Raw genomic sequence first — 14,863 nt, forward strand, 5'->3', positions numbered from 1 at the left:
TGGCTTTCTTCACTGCCTGCTGTACCTGCATGCTTCCTTTCAGTGACTGATGCACTAGGACACCCAGATCTCGTTGAACATCCCCTCTTCCTAACTTGACACCATTCAGATAATAATCTGCCTTTCTATTCTTACTTCCAAAGTGAATAACCTCACACTTATCTACATTAAACTGCATCTGCCATGTATCCGCCCACTCACACAACCTGTCCAAGTCACCCTGCAGCCTTATTGCATCTTCCTCACAATTCACACTACCCCCCAGCTTAGTATCATCTTCAAATTTGCTAATGGTACTTTTAATCCCTTCATCTAAGTCATTAATGTATATCGTAAATAGCTGGGGTCCCAGCACCGAACCTTGCGGTACCCCACTGGTCACTGCCTGCCATTCCGAAAGGGACCCATTTATCCCCACTCTTTGCTTTCTGTCTGTCAACCAATTTTCTATCCATATCAGTACCCTACCCCCAATACCATGTGCTCTAATTTTGCCCACTAATCTCCTATGTGGGACCTTGTCGAAGGCTTTCTGAAAGTCGAGGTACACCACATCCACTGACTCTCCCCTGTCAATTTTCCTAGTTACATCCTCAAAAAATTCCAGTAGATTTGTCAAGCATGATTTCCCCTTCGTAAATCCATGCTGACTCGGAATGATCCTGTTACTGCTATCCAAATGCTCAGCAATTTCGTCTTTTATAATTGACTCCAGCATCTTCCCCACCACTGATGTCAGACTAACTGGTCTATAATTACCCGTTTTCTCTCTCCCTCCTTTCTTAAAAAGTGGGATAACATTTGCTATCCTCCAATCCACAGGAACTGATCCTGAATCTATAGAACATTGAAAAATGATCTCCAATGCTTCCACTATTTCTAGAGCCACCTCCTTCATCAGACTAGTTTCGTTTTAGTTCAGTTTAGTTTATTGTCACGTGTACCGAGGTACAGAGAAAAGCTTTTTTAGTTGCGTGCTAACCAGTCAGCGGAAAGACTGTACACGATTACATTCAGGCCGTCCGCAGTGTCCAGATACAGGATAAAGGGAATAACGTTTAGTGCAAGATAAAGTCCAGTGAAGTCCATGTAAAGATAGTCCGAGGGTCTCCAATGAGGTCGATGGGAGGTCAGGACGGCTCTCTAGTTGGTGAGAGGACGGTTCAGTTGCCTGATAACAGCCGGGAAGAAACTGTCCCTGAATCTGGAGGTGTGCGTTTTCACACTTCTGCACCTCTTGCCTGTGGGGGAGGGGGGGAAGAGGGGGTGACCGGTCGGTGTGTGTCCTTGGCTGTGCTGCTGGCCTTGCCGAGGCAGCGTGAGGTGTAGATGGAGTCAATGGGAGGGAGGTTGGTTTGTGTGATGGTCTGCTCTGCGTCATGTACTCCAACCTCCCTTCCATTGACTCCATCTACACTTCACGCAGCCTTGCCAAGGCCACCAGCATAGCCAAGGACAAGTTTTTAACTTATGTTTTTTAACTTATCCTGCAGATTGTAGTGTAGACTGTCGTTAATGGTTTTTAGTCTGGTTTAGAGACACAGTGCAGAAGCAGGCCCTTCGGCCCACCGAGTCCGTGCCGACCAGCGATACCCGCACACAATAGCAGATAATTTACCATTTTACTGAAGCCAATTAACCTACAAACCTGCACGTAATTGGAGTGTGAGCGGAAACCGGAGCTGACAGCCACCATTCCTGTTGGATGAGAGGGGATCTTATCGAAACGTATAAGATTATTAAGGGGTTGGACACGTTAGAGGCAGGAAACATGTTCCCAATGTTGGGGGAGTCCAGAACAAGGGGCCACAGTTTAAGAATAAGAGGTAGGCCATTTATAACAGAGATGTGGAAAAACTTTTTCAGTCACAGAGAGTTGTGAATCTGTGGAATTCTCTGCCTCAGAAGGCAGTGGAGGCCAATTCTCTGAATGCATTCAAGAGAGAGCTAGATAGAGCTCTTAAGGATAGCGGAGTCAGGGGGTATGGGGAGAAGGCAGGAACGGGGTACTGATTGAGAATGATCAGCCATGATCACATTGAATGGTGGTGCGTAGAGGCTCGAAGGGCCGAATGGCCTCCTCCTGCACCTATTGTCTATTGTATATTGTCTATATGCCGCCCCATTTAGCTTTATAGTTTTAGATTTAGAGATACAGCGCGGAAACAGGCCCTTTCGGCCCACCGAGTCCGCGCCGCCCAGCGATCCCCGCACATTAGCACTATCCCACACCCACTAGGGACAATTTATTTGTACATTAACCAAGCCAATTAACCTATGAACCTGCACGTCTTTGGAGTGTGGGAGGAAACCGAGGATCTCGGAGAAAACCCACGCAGGTCACGGGGAGAACGTACAAACTCCGTACCGTATTATCTGCATGTACTTCAGTTAATAGTACTCTCGATACAAGTTTTATTTCATAACCAGCCATGTCTAATCTGTACAGCCTCTATAAGTGACTCTGTAAGGAAGGATCTTTTGCAGGTAACTGCACAGTTTGTGATACCACAAGAGGTCGTGGCTCAGCACATTGGGCGGCACGGTGGCGCAGCGGTAGAGTTGCTGCCTTACAGAGAATAATAATAATAATAATAATCCATTTATTTTATATAGCGCCTTATCACATGCTCAAAGCGCTTTACAAAAACAATTAACATAGAAACAAACAGACAAACTATCCTGACGGAAAGGCGGCGAATACTCAACGCCAGCGTCCTCTGTTCGATCCCGACCACGGGCGCTGTCTGTACGGAGTTTGTACGTTCTCCCCGTGACCTGAGTGGGTTTTCTCAGAGATCTTCGGTTTCCTCCCACGCTCCAAAGATGTGCAGGTTCGTAGGTGAATGGCTTGGTATATAAGTGTAACATTGTCCATGGTGTGTGTAGGATAGTGTTAGTGTGCGTGGATCGCTGGTCGGCGCGGACACGGTGGGCCGAAGGGCCTGTTTCTGCACTGTATCTCCAAACTAAACTAAACTAAACTAATCTAAAAGGTTAGGCGTTAAAAATGTGGCCTTCTGTTACTGATGAGTGCAATCTAACTGCTGGCTATTTCTCTTCATTGCTCCATGCACCATTGCACAAAGATTCTTTGCTCCCCTCTTCCAGTCTGGTGTTGAAATGATCTTTACATTCCATGTTGCTCTTATAGACAATAGACAATAGACAATAGGTGCAGGAGGAGGCCATTCGGCCCTTTGAGCCAGCACCGCCATTCAATGTGATCCTGGCTGATCATTCTCAATCAGTACCCCGTTCCTGCCTTCTCCCCATACCCCCTGACTCCGCTATCCTTAAGAGCTCTATCTAGCTCTCTCTTGAATGCATTCAGAGAATTGGCCTCCACTGCCTTCTGAGGCAGAGAATTCCACAGATTCACAACTCTCTGACTGAAAAAGCTTTTCCTCATCTCAGTTCTAAATGGCCTACCCCTTATTCTTAAACTGTGGCCTCTTGTTCTGGAATCCCCCAACATTGGGAACATGTTTCCTGCCTCTAACGTGTCCAACCCTTTAATAATCTTATTCATTTCGATAAGATCTCCTCTCATCCTTCTAAATTCCAGTGTATACAAGCTCTTCTCACGTTAATCTTAATTAAATGTCATTTGCCACCGTGAGTCCCACTTTAACACACTGTGAAGTCCCTGGATTACATTGTGCTCCTTCCTGACATAAATCATCACAGATTTATTTAAGAGTCCAGAATTAGAAGTGTAGGAAAGGAACTGCAGATGCTGGTTTAAATCGAAGGTAGACACAAAATGCTGGAGTAACTCAGCGGGGTCAGGCAGCATCTCTGGAGAGAAGGAATGGGTGATGTTTCGGGTCGAGACCCTTCTCATCTCTGGAGAGAAGGAATGGGTGACGTTTCGGGTCGAGACCCTTCTCATCTCTGGAGAGAAGGTAGGAGAACGGGGTTGAGAGGGAAAGATAGATCGGCCACGATTGAATGGCAGAGTAGACTTGATGGGCCGAATGGAATGCTCCAAAGATAACCCTCGCAGGTCACGGGGAGCTATTTCTAACTCGCTCTTGAATACATCAAGATGTATTGGAAACAGGCCCTGTGGCCCATCCAGTCCGCACCGATCAGCGATCACCACGTACACTAACACTATCCTACACACACTAGGGACAATTTTAACGAAGCCATTTAACCTGCAAACCTGTATGTCTTTGGAATGTGGGAGGAAACCGGAGCACCCGTAGAAAACCCACGCAGGTCATAGAAACATAGAAACATAGAAACATAGAAACATAGAAACATAGAAACATAGAAACATAGAAAACAGGTGCAGGAGGAGGCCATTCGGCCCTTCGAGCCAGCACCGCCATTCATTGTGATCATGGCTGATCATCCACAATCAGTAACCCGTGCCTGCCTTCTCCCCATATCCCTTGATTCCACTAGCTCCTAGAGCTCTATCTGACTCTCTTTTAAATCCATCCAGTGAATCGGCCTCCACTGCCCTCTGTGGCAGAGAATTCCACAAATTCAGAACTCTCTGGGTGAAAAAGATTCTTCTCACCTCAGTTTCAATCGGCCTCCCCTTTATTCTTAGACTGGTTCTGGAGAAAGCAGGGGAGAACGTGCAAACTCTTTACAGGCAGCGCCCGTGGCCAGGATGGAACCCGGCCCCCCCTGGCGCTGTGTGGCAGCAACTCTGCCGCTGCGCCCTGTGATCCAGAGGTTTGTCAGTGAAGAAAGCCAATGGTATGTTGGCATTCATAGCGAGGGGATTTGAGTACAGGAGCAGGGAGGTTATGCTGCAGTTGTACAGGGCATTGGTGAGACCACACCTGGAGTATTGCGTACAGTTTTGGTCTCCTAATCTGAGGAAAGACATTCTTGCCATAGAGGGAGTACAGAGAAGGTTCACCAGATTGATTCCTGGGATGGCAGGACTTTCATATGAAGAAAGACTGGATAGACTCGGCTTGTACTCGCTGGAATTTAGAAGACTGAGGGGGGATCTTATAGAAACTTACAAAATTCTTAAGGGGTTGGACAGGCTAGATGCAGGAAGATTGTTCCCGATGTTGGGGAAGTCCAGAACAAGGGGTCACAGTTTAAGGATAAGGGGGAAGTCTTTTAGGACTGAGATGAGAAAGTTTTTTTTCACACAGAGAGTGGTGAATCTGTGGAATTCTCTGCCACAGAACGTAGTTGAGGCCAGTTCATTGGCTATATTTAAGAGGGAGTTAGATGTGGCCCTTGTGGCTAAAGGGATCAGGGGGTATGGAGAGAAGGCAGGTACGGGATACTGAGTTGGATGATCAGCCATGATCATATTGAATGGCGGTGCAGGCTCGAAGGGCCGAATGGCCTTCTCCTGCACCTATTTTCTATGTTTCTATGTTTCGATGTTTGTGTAGACTTACGGCAGTCCACAGTGCGCCCGGGGTTTACCGTGGGACAACACACTTAATTGCCAGCTATTGTGCAGGCAGATTATATGTTATTATAACATAAAATATCTACGCGAAGGGTAACAACACATGCAGACAGCATGATTAGTTAGACGCTTTTGAACAGACTGCCGCAGAATGCAGCTGCCTGACCTGAGGCTGCCTAGATATGACTGTACACGCCAAGCCAAGGTTAACATCGGTTTATATTCTGACAAAATATTTGAGCTGGGGTAAGCAGAGTGAGATTGTTTGCCGAAGAAAAGTGCCCACGCTGGTTTAAATCCGCGCCGACCAGTGATCCCCGCAAACTAACACCATCTTACACCCACTAGGGACAAATTGCTTTTATACCAAACCAATTAACCTACAAACATGTGTAGGAAAATAACTGCAGATGCTGGTTCAAAATGAAGGTAGACGCAAAATGCTGGAGTAAACCCAGCGGGCCAGGCAGCATCTCGGGAGAGAAGGAATGGGTGACGTTTCGGGTCATCGAAACGTTTACTGAAACATGTTCCAATCTTATATTGAAACATACAGGATTATTAAGGGATTGGACACGCTAGAGGCAGGAAACATGTTCCCGATATTGGGGGGACTGTCGTATGTTGAAAGACTGGAGCGGCTAGGCTTGTATGCACTGGAATTTAGAAGGATGAGAGGGGATCTTATCGAAACGTATAAGATTATTAAGGGGTTGGACACGTTAGAGGCAGGAAACATGTTCCCAATGTTGGGGGAGTCCAGAACCAGGGGCCGCAGTTTAAAGAATAAGGGGTAGGCCTTTTAGAATGGAGATGAGGAAAAACATTTTTCACTCAGAGTTGTGAATCTGTGGAATTCTCTGCCTCAGAAGGCAGTGGAGGCCAATTCTTTGGATGCATTCAAAAGAGAGCTAGATAGAGCTCTTAAAGATAGCGGAGTCAGGGGGTATGGGGAGAAGGCAGGAACGGGGTACTGATTGAGAATGATCAGCCATGATCACATTGAATGGCGGTGCTGGCCCGAGGGGCGAATGGCCTCCTCCTGCACCTATTGTCTATTGTCTTATAGCAAAATACCCTCTAATCCGGGCAGCATTCTGGTCAACCTCCTGCACCCTCTCCGAAGCCTCACATCATTCCCGTAATGGGATGACCAGGACTGCATGCAATACACCAAACGCAGCCGAATCAAAGTCCTTATAAAGTAGAAGCAAGGAACTGCAGATGCTGGTTACACAAAAGGGCGCAAAGTGCTGGAGTAACTCAGTGGGTCAGGCTGCATCTCCGGAGAACGCCTTTCAGATGCCCGGGTTCGATTGCGATCTTGGGCGCTGTCTGTGTGGGAAGGAACTGCAGATGCTGGTTTAAACCGAAGGTAGATGCAAAATGCTGGAGTAACTCAGCGGGACAGGCAGCACCTATGGAGAGAAGGAACGGGTGAGGTTTCGGTTCGAGACCCTTCTGTCTGTACGCTGTTCTATATTGCTCATCACAGTTAGTGTGAGTTTACCGTGTGTACTTTGGTTAGTGTGAGTTTACGGGAGAGCGCAGGAGGATGGGGTTTAGAAGGAAAGATAGATTAGCCACGATTGAATGGCAGAACAGGCCCTTTAGACTTTACACTTCCGAGATACAGCGTGAAAACAGGCCCTTTAGCCCGCCGAGTCCGCGCCGACCGGCGATCCCCGCACATTAGCACTATCCTACACACACACACTGGCGACGGTTTTACATTGATGCCAAGCAAATTAACCGACAAACCCGCACGTCTTTGGAGTGTGGGAGGGAACCGAAGATCTCGGAGAAAACCCACGCGGGTCACGGGGAGAACGTACAAACTCCGTACAGACGGCGCCCGTAGTCGGGATCGAACCCGGGTCTCCGGCGATGTAAGGCAGCAACTCTACCGCTGTGCGACCGTGACATCCCAAGGCAGCAGTAAAGAAAATAACTGCAGGTGCTGGTACCAATCAAAGGTATTTATTTCACAAAATGCTGGAGTAACTCAGCGGGACAGGCAGCATCTCAGGAGAGAAGGAATGGGTCGAGACCCTTCTTCAGACGGTAGCTGGGTCAATTGGCTCGATTCCATGGCTCTGTGTACTTTTCAAATCACCTTAACCTGCGCTGAAAAAAACATTTTCTTTTCTCACCAGTTCCTATTTAAGAGCAATGTTTTCTGTAGAATATACCTGGAATCTGCAGTTCATAACATAGGCAGGGCCTGGTAGTTCTTCAAAACATAAGGAATGCAACATTCTTGACTGGAGGCCAGAAAGTTCTGGCTTAAATCCAATTTGCTTAAACGTCGCTCGGTGTTGCTCATTACATTTAGGGTGAGTTCATCATGTGTACTTTGGTGGGTGGAAGGGGAGGGGGAGAGGGCAGGAGAATGGGGTTGAGAAGGAAAGATCGATCAGCCATGATTGAATGGTGGAGCAGACACTTTAGAGATACAGTGTGGAAACAGGCCCTTCGGCCCACCGAGTCCGTGCCGAACAACTATCGCACTGGGGACAATTTACAATTTACAAGAAGCTAATTAACCTACAAACCTGTGCGTCTTTGGAGTGCGGGAGGAAACCGGAGCGCCCGGAGAAAACCCACGCAGGTCACGGGGAGAACGTACAAACTCCGTGCAGACAGCGCCCGTAGTCGGGATCGAACCCGGTTCTCCGGCGCTGCAAGGCAGCAACTCTACCGCTGCGCCACCGTGCTGCCCCATACGCGATGGGCCGAATGGCCTGCCTCTCTGGCTTCCGTTGGCTTCATTGCCAAATTCCAACATTGGCCACACTTGTGCATTGTCGACGAGGCGTTGCTTGCATGTCTAAACGTGCGGCACGGTGGCGCAGCGGGTAGAGCTGCTGCCTCACAGTGCCGGAGAACCGGGTTCCATCCTGACCACGGGTGCTGTCTGCCGTGGAGTTTGCACGTTCCTCCCGTGACTGGTTTCCTCCCACATGCCAAAGACATAGAAACATAGAAAATAGGTGCAGGAGTAGGCCATTCAACCCTTCGAGCCTGCACCGCCATTCAATATGATCATGGCTGATCATCCAACTCAGTATCCCGTACCTGCCTTCTCTCCATACCCCCTGATCCCTTTAGCCACAAGGGCCACATCTAACTCCCTCTTAAATATAGCCAATGAACTGGCCTCAACTACCTTCTGTGGCAGAGAATTCCACAGATTCACCACTCTCTGTGTGAAAAAAAACGTTCTCATCTCGGTCATAAAAGACTTCCCCCTTATCCTTAAACTGTGACCCCTGGTTCTGAACTTCCCCAACATCGGGAACAATCTTCCTGCATCTAGCCTGTCCAACCCCTTAAGAATTTTGTAAGTTTCTATAAGATCCCCCCTCAGTCTTCTAAATTCCAGCGAGTACAAGCCGAGTCTATCCAGTCTTTCTTCATATGAAAGTCCTGCCATCCCAGGAATCAATCTGGTGAACCTTCTCTGTACTCCCTCTATGGCAAGAATGTCTTTCCTCAGATTAGGAGACCAAAACTGTACGCAAGACGAGTGGGCCCGTGGGGTAATTGGCCTTCATGTAAATTGCCGCCAGTGGGCGAGAAAGTGGGACACCACAGAACCGGTGTGAACGGGTGATTGCCGGTCGGCACGGGCGCGGTGGGCCGAAGGGGCTGTTTCTTGTGCGGTGTTTCTAAACGCAGTGATGGGTGTACAGAACAAGCTGCCTGAGGAGGTACTAGCGTAACGTTTTAAGAAACATTTAGACAGGTACATGGATGGGACGGGTTTAGAGGGATATGGGCCAAACGCAGGTAGGTGGGACTAGTGGAGATGGGACATGAAATTGGTCGGTGTGGGCAAGTTAGACAATAGACAATAGACAATAGGTGCAGGAGTAGGCCATTCGGCCCTTCGAGCCAGCACCACCATTCAATGTGATCATGGCTGATCATTCTCAATCAGTACCCCGTTCCTGCCTTCTCCCCATACCCCGTGACTCCGCTATCCTTAAGAGCTCCATCGAGCTCTCTCTTGAATGCATTCAGAGACTTGGCCCCCACTGCCTTCTGAGGCATTGAATTCCACAGATTGTGATCTTGGCTGATCGTCCACAATCAATAACCCGTGCCTGCCTTCTGCCCATACCCCTTGATTCCACTAGCCCCTAGAGCTCTATCCAACTCTCTCTTAAATCCATCCAGTGATTTGGCCTCCACTGCCCTCTGTGGCAGAGAATTCCACAAATTCACAACTCTCTGGGTGAAAAAGTTCCTTCTCACCTCAGTTTTAAATGGCCTCCCCTTTATTAGACAATAGACAACAGGTGCCTCCCTTTTATTCTAAGACTGTGTGGCCCCTGGTTCTGGACTCGCCCAACATTTTTCCCGCATCTAGCTTGTCCAGTCCTTTTATAATTTTATATGTTTCTATAAGATTCCCCTCTCATCCTTCTAAACTCCAGTGAATACAAGCCTAGTCTTTTCAATCTTTCATCGTATGACAGTCCCGCCATCCCGGGGATCAATCTCGAACACATGATGTGCTCATGTAGGCTGTGATTTGCACGCAAAACAAAGTTTTCCACTCTATCTCGGTTACACGTGGCACAATGAGAATCCAGTAAGGACACCAAGCTTAAGTGGCTGATAACTGGAATGTGCTGCCCCAGGCAGTTGTGGAACAAGATACAATTACCGCGTTTATGATGCATTTAGAAAGATACTTAAACAGGTGAGGCAGAGGGGGATATAGTCCCAAAGCAGGTAATTGGAATGAGTGTCGAAGGGGGACAAAAAGAGGTCAGGATGGGCTGAAGGGCCTGTTTCTGTGCTGTGGGGCTGTGCGACCCTCTGTGAAGGTGAAAGATCTACAGGGGAGTTAGAACATAGAACATAGAACATAGAACAGAATATAGAACATAAACCATAGAACATAGAACATAGAACAGAACAGACCATAGAACATAGAACATAGAACATAGACCATAGAACATAGAACATTTTTCCGTCACTGAACTTTCAGTCACTGAAAGGAAGCATGCAGGTACAGCAGGCAGTGAAGAAAGCCAATGGAATGTTGGCCTTCATAACAAGAGGAGTTGAGTATAGGAGCAAAGAGGTCCTTCTGCAGTTGTACAGGGCCCTAGTGAGACCGCACCTGGAGTACTGTGTGCAGTTTTGGTCTCCAAATTTGAGGAAGGATATTCTTGCTGTTGAGGGCGTGCAGCGTAGGTTTACTAGGTTAATTCCCGGAATGGCGGGACTATCATATGTTGAAAGACTGGAGCGACTAGGCTTGTATACACTGGAATTTAGAAGGATGAGAGGAGATCTTATCGAAACGTATAAGATTATTTAGGGGTTGGACACATTAGAGGCAGGAAACATGTTCCCAATGTTGGGGGAGTCCAGAACAAGGGGCCACAGTTTAAGAATAAGGGGTAGGCCATTTAGAACGGAGATGAGGAAAACCTTTTTCAGTCAGAGAGTTGTGAATCTGTGGAATTCTCTGCCTCAGAAGGCAGTGGAGGCCAATTCTCTGAATGCATTCAAGAGAGAGCTAGATAGAGCTCTTAAGGATAGCGGAGTCAGGGGGTATGGGGAGAAGGCAGGAACGGGGTACTGATTGAGAATGATCAGCCATGATCACATTGAATGGCGGTGCTGGCTCGAAGGGCCGAATGGCCTACTCCTGCACCTATTGTCTATTGTCTATTGTCTCCTTTATCATCGTTACCTTTTTTTGCCTATAGAAACATAGAGAATAGGTGCAGGATGATGCCATTTGGCCCTTCGAGCCAGCACTGCCATTCATTGTGATCGCGACTGATCGTCCACAATCAGTAACCCGTGCCTGCCTTCTCCCCATATCCCTTAATTCTGCTAGCCCCTGGAGCTCTATCTAACTCACTTTCAAAATTCATCCAGTGATGTGAATAAGAGCCTCCACTGCCCTCCGTGGCAGAGAATTCCACAAATTCGCAACTCTCTGGGTGAAAAAGGTTTTTCCTCACCTCAGTTTTAAATGGCCTCCCCTTTATTCTTAGACTGTGTGGCCTCTGGTTCTGGACTCGCCCAACATTGGGAACATTTTTCCTGCATCTAGCTTGTCCATTCCATTCTTATAGAAACTTAATTTCACACGTTTCTATAAGATCCCCTCTCATCCTTCTAAACTCCAGTGAATACAAAGCCCAGTCTTTCCAATCTTTCCTCATATGACTAGTCCCGCCATCCCGGGCAATGAACCTCGTGAACCTACGAGTGTAAGATAAATAACTGCAGATGCTGGTACAAATCGAAGGTATTTATTTCACGAAATGCTGGAGTAACTCAGCGGGTCAGGCAGCATCTCAGGAGAGAAGGAATGGGTGACGTTTCGGGTCAGACTGAAGAAGGGTCTCGACCCGAAACGTCACCCATTCCTTCTCTCCTGAGATGCTGCCTGACCTGCTGAGTTACTTTAAGAATAAGGAGTAGGCCATTTAGAACTGAGATGAGGAAAAACTTTTTCAGTCAGAGAGTTGTGAATCTGTGGAACTCTCTGCCTCAGAAGGCAGTGGAGGCCAATTCCCTGGATGCTTTCAAGAGAGAGCTGGATAGAGCACTTAAGGATAGTGGAGTCAGGGGGTATGGGGAGAAGGCAGGAACGGGGTACTGATTGGGAATGATCAGCCATGATCACATTGAATAGCGATGCTGGCTCGAAGGGCCGAATGGCCTCCTCCTGCACCTATTGTCTATTGTCTATTACTCCAGCGTTTTGTGAAATAAATACCTTTGTGAACCTACGACATCTTCCATTCGTTTGCTCTGTATCTCTCCACATCACCCTCCATGTCTCTCTCGTTCCCCTTCCCCCCCCCCCCCCCTCCCCGACTCTCACGCCCGAAGAAGGGCCTCGACCCGAAACGTCGCCCATTCCCTTCCTCCGGAGACGCTGCCTGTCCCGCTGAGTTTCTCCAGACTATCTACAGGATGATATAAACCCCCCCGCTGGCTTCCACTCACCTAGGCTTCTAACTAACCGGTCGGTGCTTTGGGAACCCAGAAGAGCCGTGAACTCTTTTAATCAAACTTAACAAATGAGCGTTGGAACCTTGCAGGGAGCCAGCGCAATGCATAAATCATGGGCTTGTTACAGTATGTAACCTAGGTGAGGTTTCTTGACATCTCCTTGCCTGTAGCATTCAGAAAGAATGCTTCAGCAAGTCTGGTTTTATCTTGACAATCTATCAGTCTCTTTTTTTTTCTTCTTTCATTCCACCTACCCCCCCCCCCCCCCCCCACTCACAACCCCTCCTCCGTCTTCACCTCTCTCTGCTCCTCTCCCCTCTCCCCTCCCCCTCCCCTCCCCCCCTCTCCTCTCCTCTCCTCTTCCCTCCCCTCCCCTCCCCTCCCCTCCCCTCCCCTCCCCTCCCCTCCCCTCCCCTCCCCTCCCCTCCCCTCCCCTCCCCTCCCCTCCTCTCCCCTCTCCTCCCCTCCTCTTCCCTCCCCTCCCCTCCCCTCCCCTCCCCTCCCCTCCCCTCCCCTCCCCTCCCCTCCCCTCCCCTCCCCTCCCCACCCCATGCTCCCCTTTCCTCCCCTCCCCTCCCCTCCCCTCCACTCCCCTCCCCTCTGCTCCCCCCCTCCTCTCTCCTCCTCTCCCCTCCACTCCTCTCCTCTCCCCTCCACTCCCCTCCCCTCCACTCCCCTCCTCTCCCCTCCCCTCCCCTCCCCTCCCCTCCCCTCCACTCCCCTCCTCTCCCCTCCCTTCCCCTCCCCTCCCCTGCCCTCCCCTCCCCTCCCCTGCCCTCCACTCCCCTCCCCTCCCCTCCACTCCACTCCCCTCCCCTCCCCTCCCTTCCTTCCCCTCCCCTCCCCTCCCCTCCCCTCCCCTCCCCTCCCCTCCCCTCCCCACCTCTCCCCTCCTGCAGGCAGTGAAGGGCTATCTGCGGACTGAGTGCAAGTGCCACGGGCTGTCGGGCTCGTGTAACCTGCGCACGTGCTGGAAGAAGATGCCCAGCCTGCGAGAGGTGGGTGACCGGCTGCTGGACCGCTTCAACGGGGCCTTCAAGGTGATGGGGGGCAACGATGGCAAGACCCTGATCCCCGTGGGGCACAACATCAAGACGCCCGACCGGCTGGACCTGGTCTACAGCGCCAACTCGCCCGACTTCTGCCTGGCCAACCGCAAGACCGGCTCGCCGGGCACCCGCGGGCGAGCGTGCAACAGCACCGCGCTGGACCTGAGCGGCTGCGACCTGCTGTGCTGCGGCCGCGGGCACCGCCAGCAGACCGTGGTGGTGCAGGAGAACTGCCTGTGCCGCTTCCACTGGTGCTGCGTGGTGCAGTGCAAGAAATGCACCGTCCGCAACCACCTGAGCCTCTGCTTGTGACCGCCGGGACGACCGGGAACGTCGGGACTACCGGGAGCGTCAGGACTATGGGGAGCGCCGGGACTACGGGGAGCGCCGGGACTGCCTGTGACCGCCAGGACTACCTGTGACCGCCCGGGGGGGAGGGAAGGGGGGTGGGGGGTTGGAGGGGAGTGGGATGGATGCAATGCTTCTGCCAACTAGCTGGATGTTTTCACCGGAACGTTTTCGACAATAGACAATAGGCAGGAACGGGGTACCAGTTGTGGATGATCAGCCACATTGAATGGTGGTGCTGGACAATAGACAATAGACAATAGACGCACGAGTAGGCCATTCGGCCCTTCGAGCCAGCACCGCCATTCACCGTGATCACGGCTGATCATTCTCAATCACTACCCCGTTCCTGCCTTCTCCCCATACCTCCTGACTCCGCTATCCTTAAGAGCTCTATCCAGCTCTCTCTTGAATGCATTCAGAGATTTGGCCTCCACTGCCTTTTGAGGCTGAGAGTTCCACAGATTCACAACTCTCTGGGTGAAAAAGGTTTTTCCTCGTCTCTGTTCTGAATGGCCTACTACCCCTTATTCTTAAACTGTGGCCCCTGGTTCTGGATTTCCCCCAACATTGGGAAGATGTTTCCTGCCTCAACTGCCTTCTGCCAACTCACTGGATGTTTTCCCCAAGAAAAGGGTTCGACAGTGGACAATGGGCAATTGGCAGGAACGGGGTACTGATTGTGAATGATCAGCCATGATCACATTGAATGGTGGTGTCACAAAAAGCTGGAGTAACTCAGCGGGACGGGCAGCATCTCTGGAGAGATGGAACGGGAGACGTTTTGGGCCGAGACCCTTCTTCAGACTGAATGGTCTGAATGAACATTGCTGGCTCGAAGGGCCGAATGGCCTACCCATGCACCTATTGTCTATTGTCTATAATAGGTGCAGGAGAAGGCCATTCAGCCCTTTGAGCCAGCACCGCCACTCACTGTGATCATGGCTGATCATTCACAATCAGTACCCCGTTCCTGCCTTCTCCCCATACCCCCTGACTCCGCTATCCTTAAGAGCTCTATCTAGCTCTCTCTTGAATGCATCCAGAGAATTGGCCTCCACTGTCTTCT

At 50.0% G+C, this 14,863-nt stretch overlaps 1 protein-coding gene across 1 annotated transcript in view; it reads left to right on the top strand.

The window, feature by feature from the left end:
- The window catches only part of LOC144596180 (protein Wnt-6-like), a 63,566-nt gene extending 49,808 nt beyond the window's left edge, over nucleotides 1-13,758 (top strand). Inside the window, exon 3 of the mRNA XM_078404365.1 lies at nucleotides 13,297-13,758. Coding sequence (XP_078260491.1) covers nucleotides 13,297-13,758 — 462 coding nt within the window. The remainder of the gene's footprint in view (nucleotides 1-13,296) is intronic.
- The last annotated feature ends 1,105 nt before the right edge of the window (nucleotides 13,759-14,863 follow it).

Source organism: Rhinoraja longicauda, chromosome 8, assembly GCF_053455715.1.
Source record: "Rhinoraja longicauda isolate Sanriku21f chromosome 8, sRhiLon1.1, whole genome shotgun sequence".
NCBI classification, from domain to species: domain Eukaryota; kingdom Metazoa; phylum Chordata; class Chondrichthyes; order Rajiformes; family Arhynchobatidae; genus Rhinoraja; species Rhinoraja longicauda.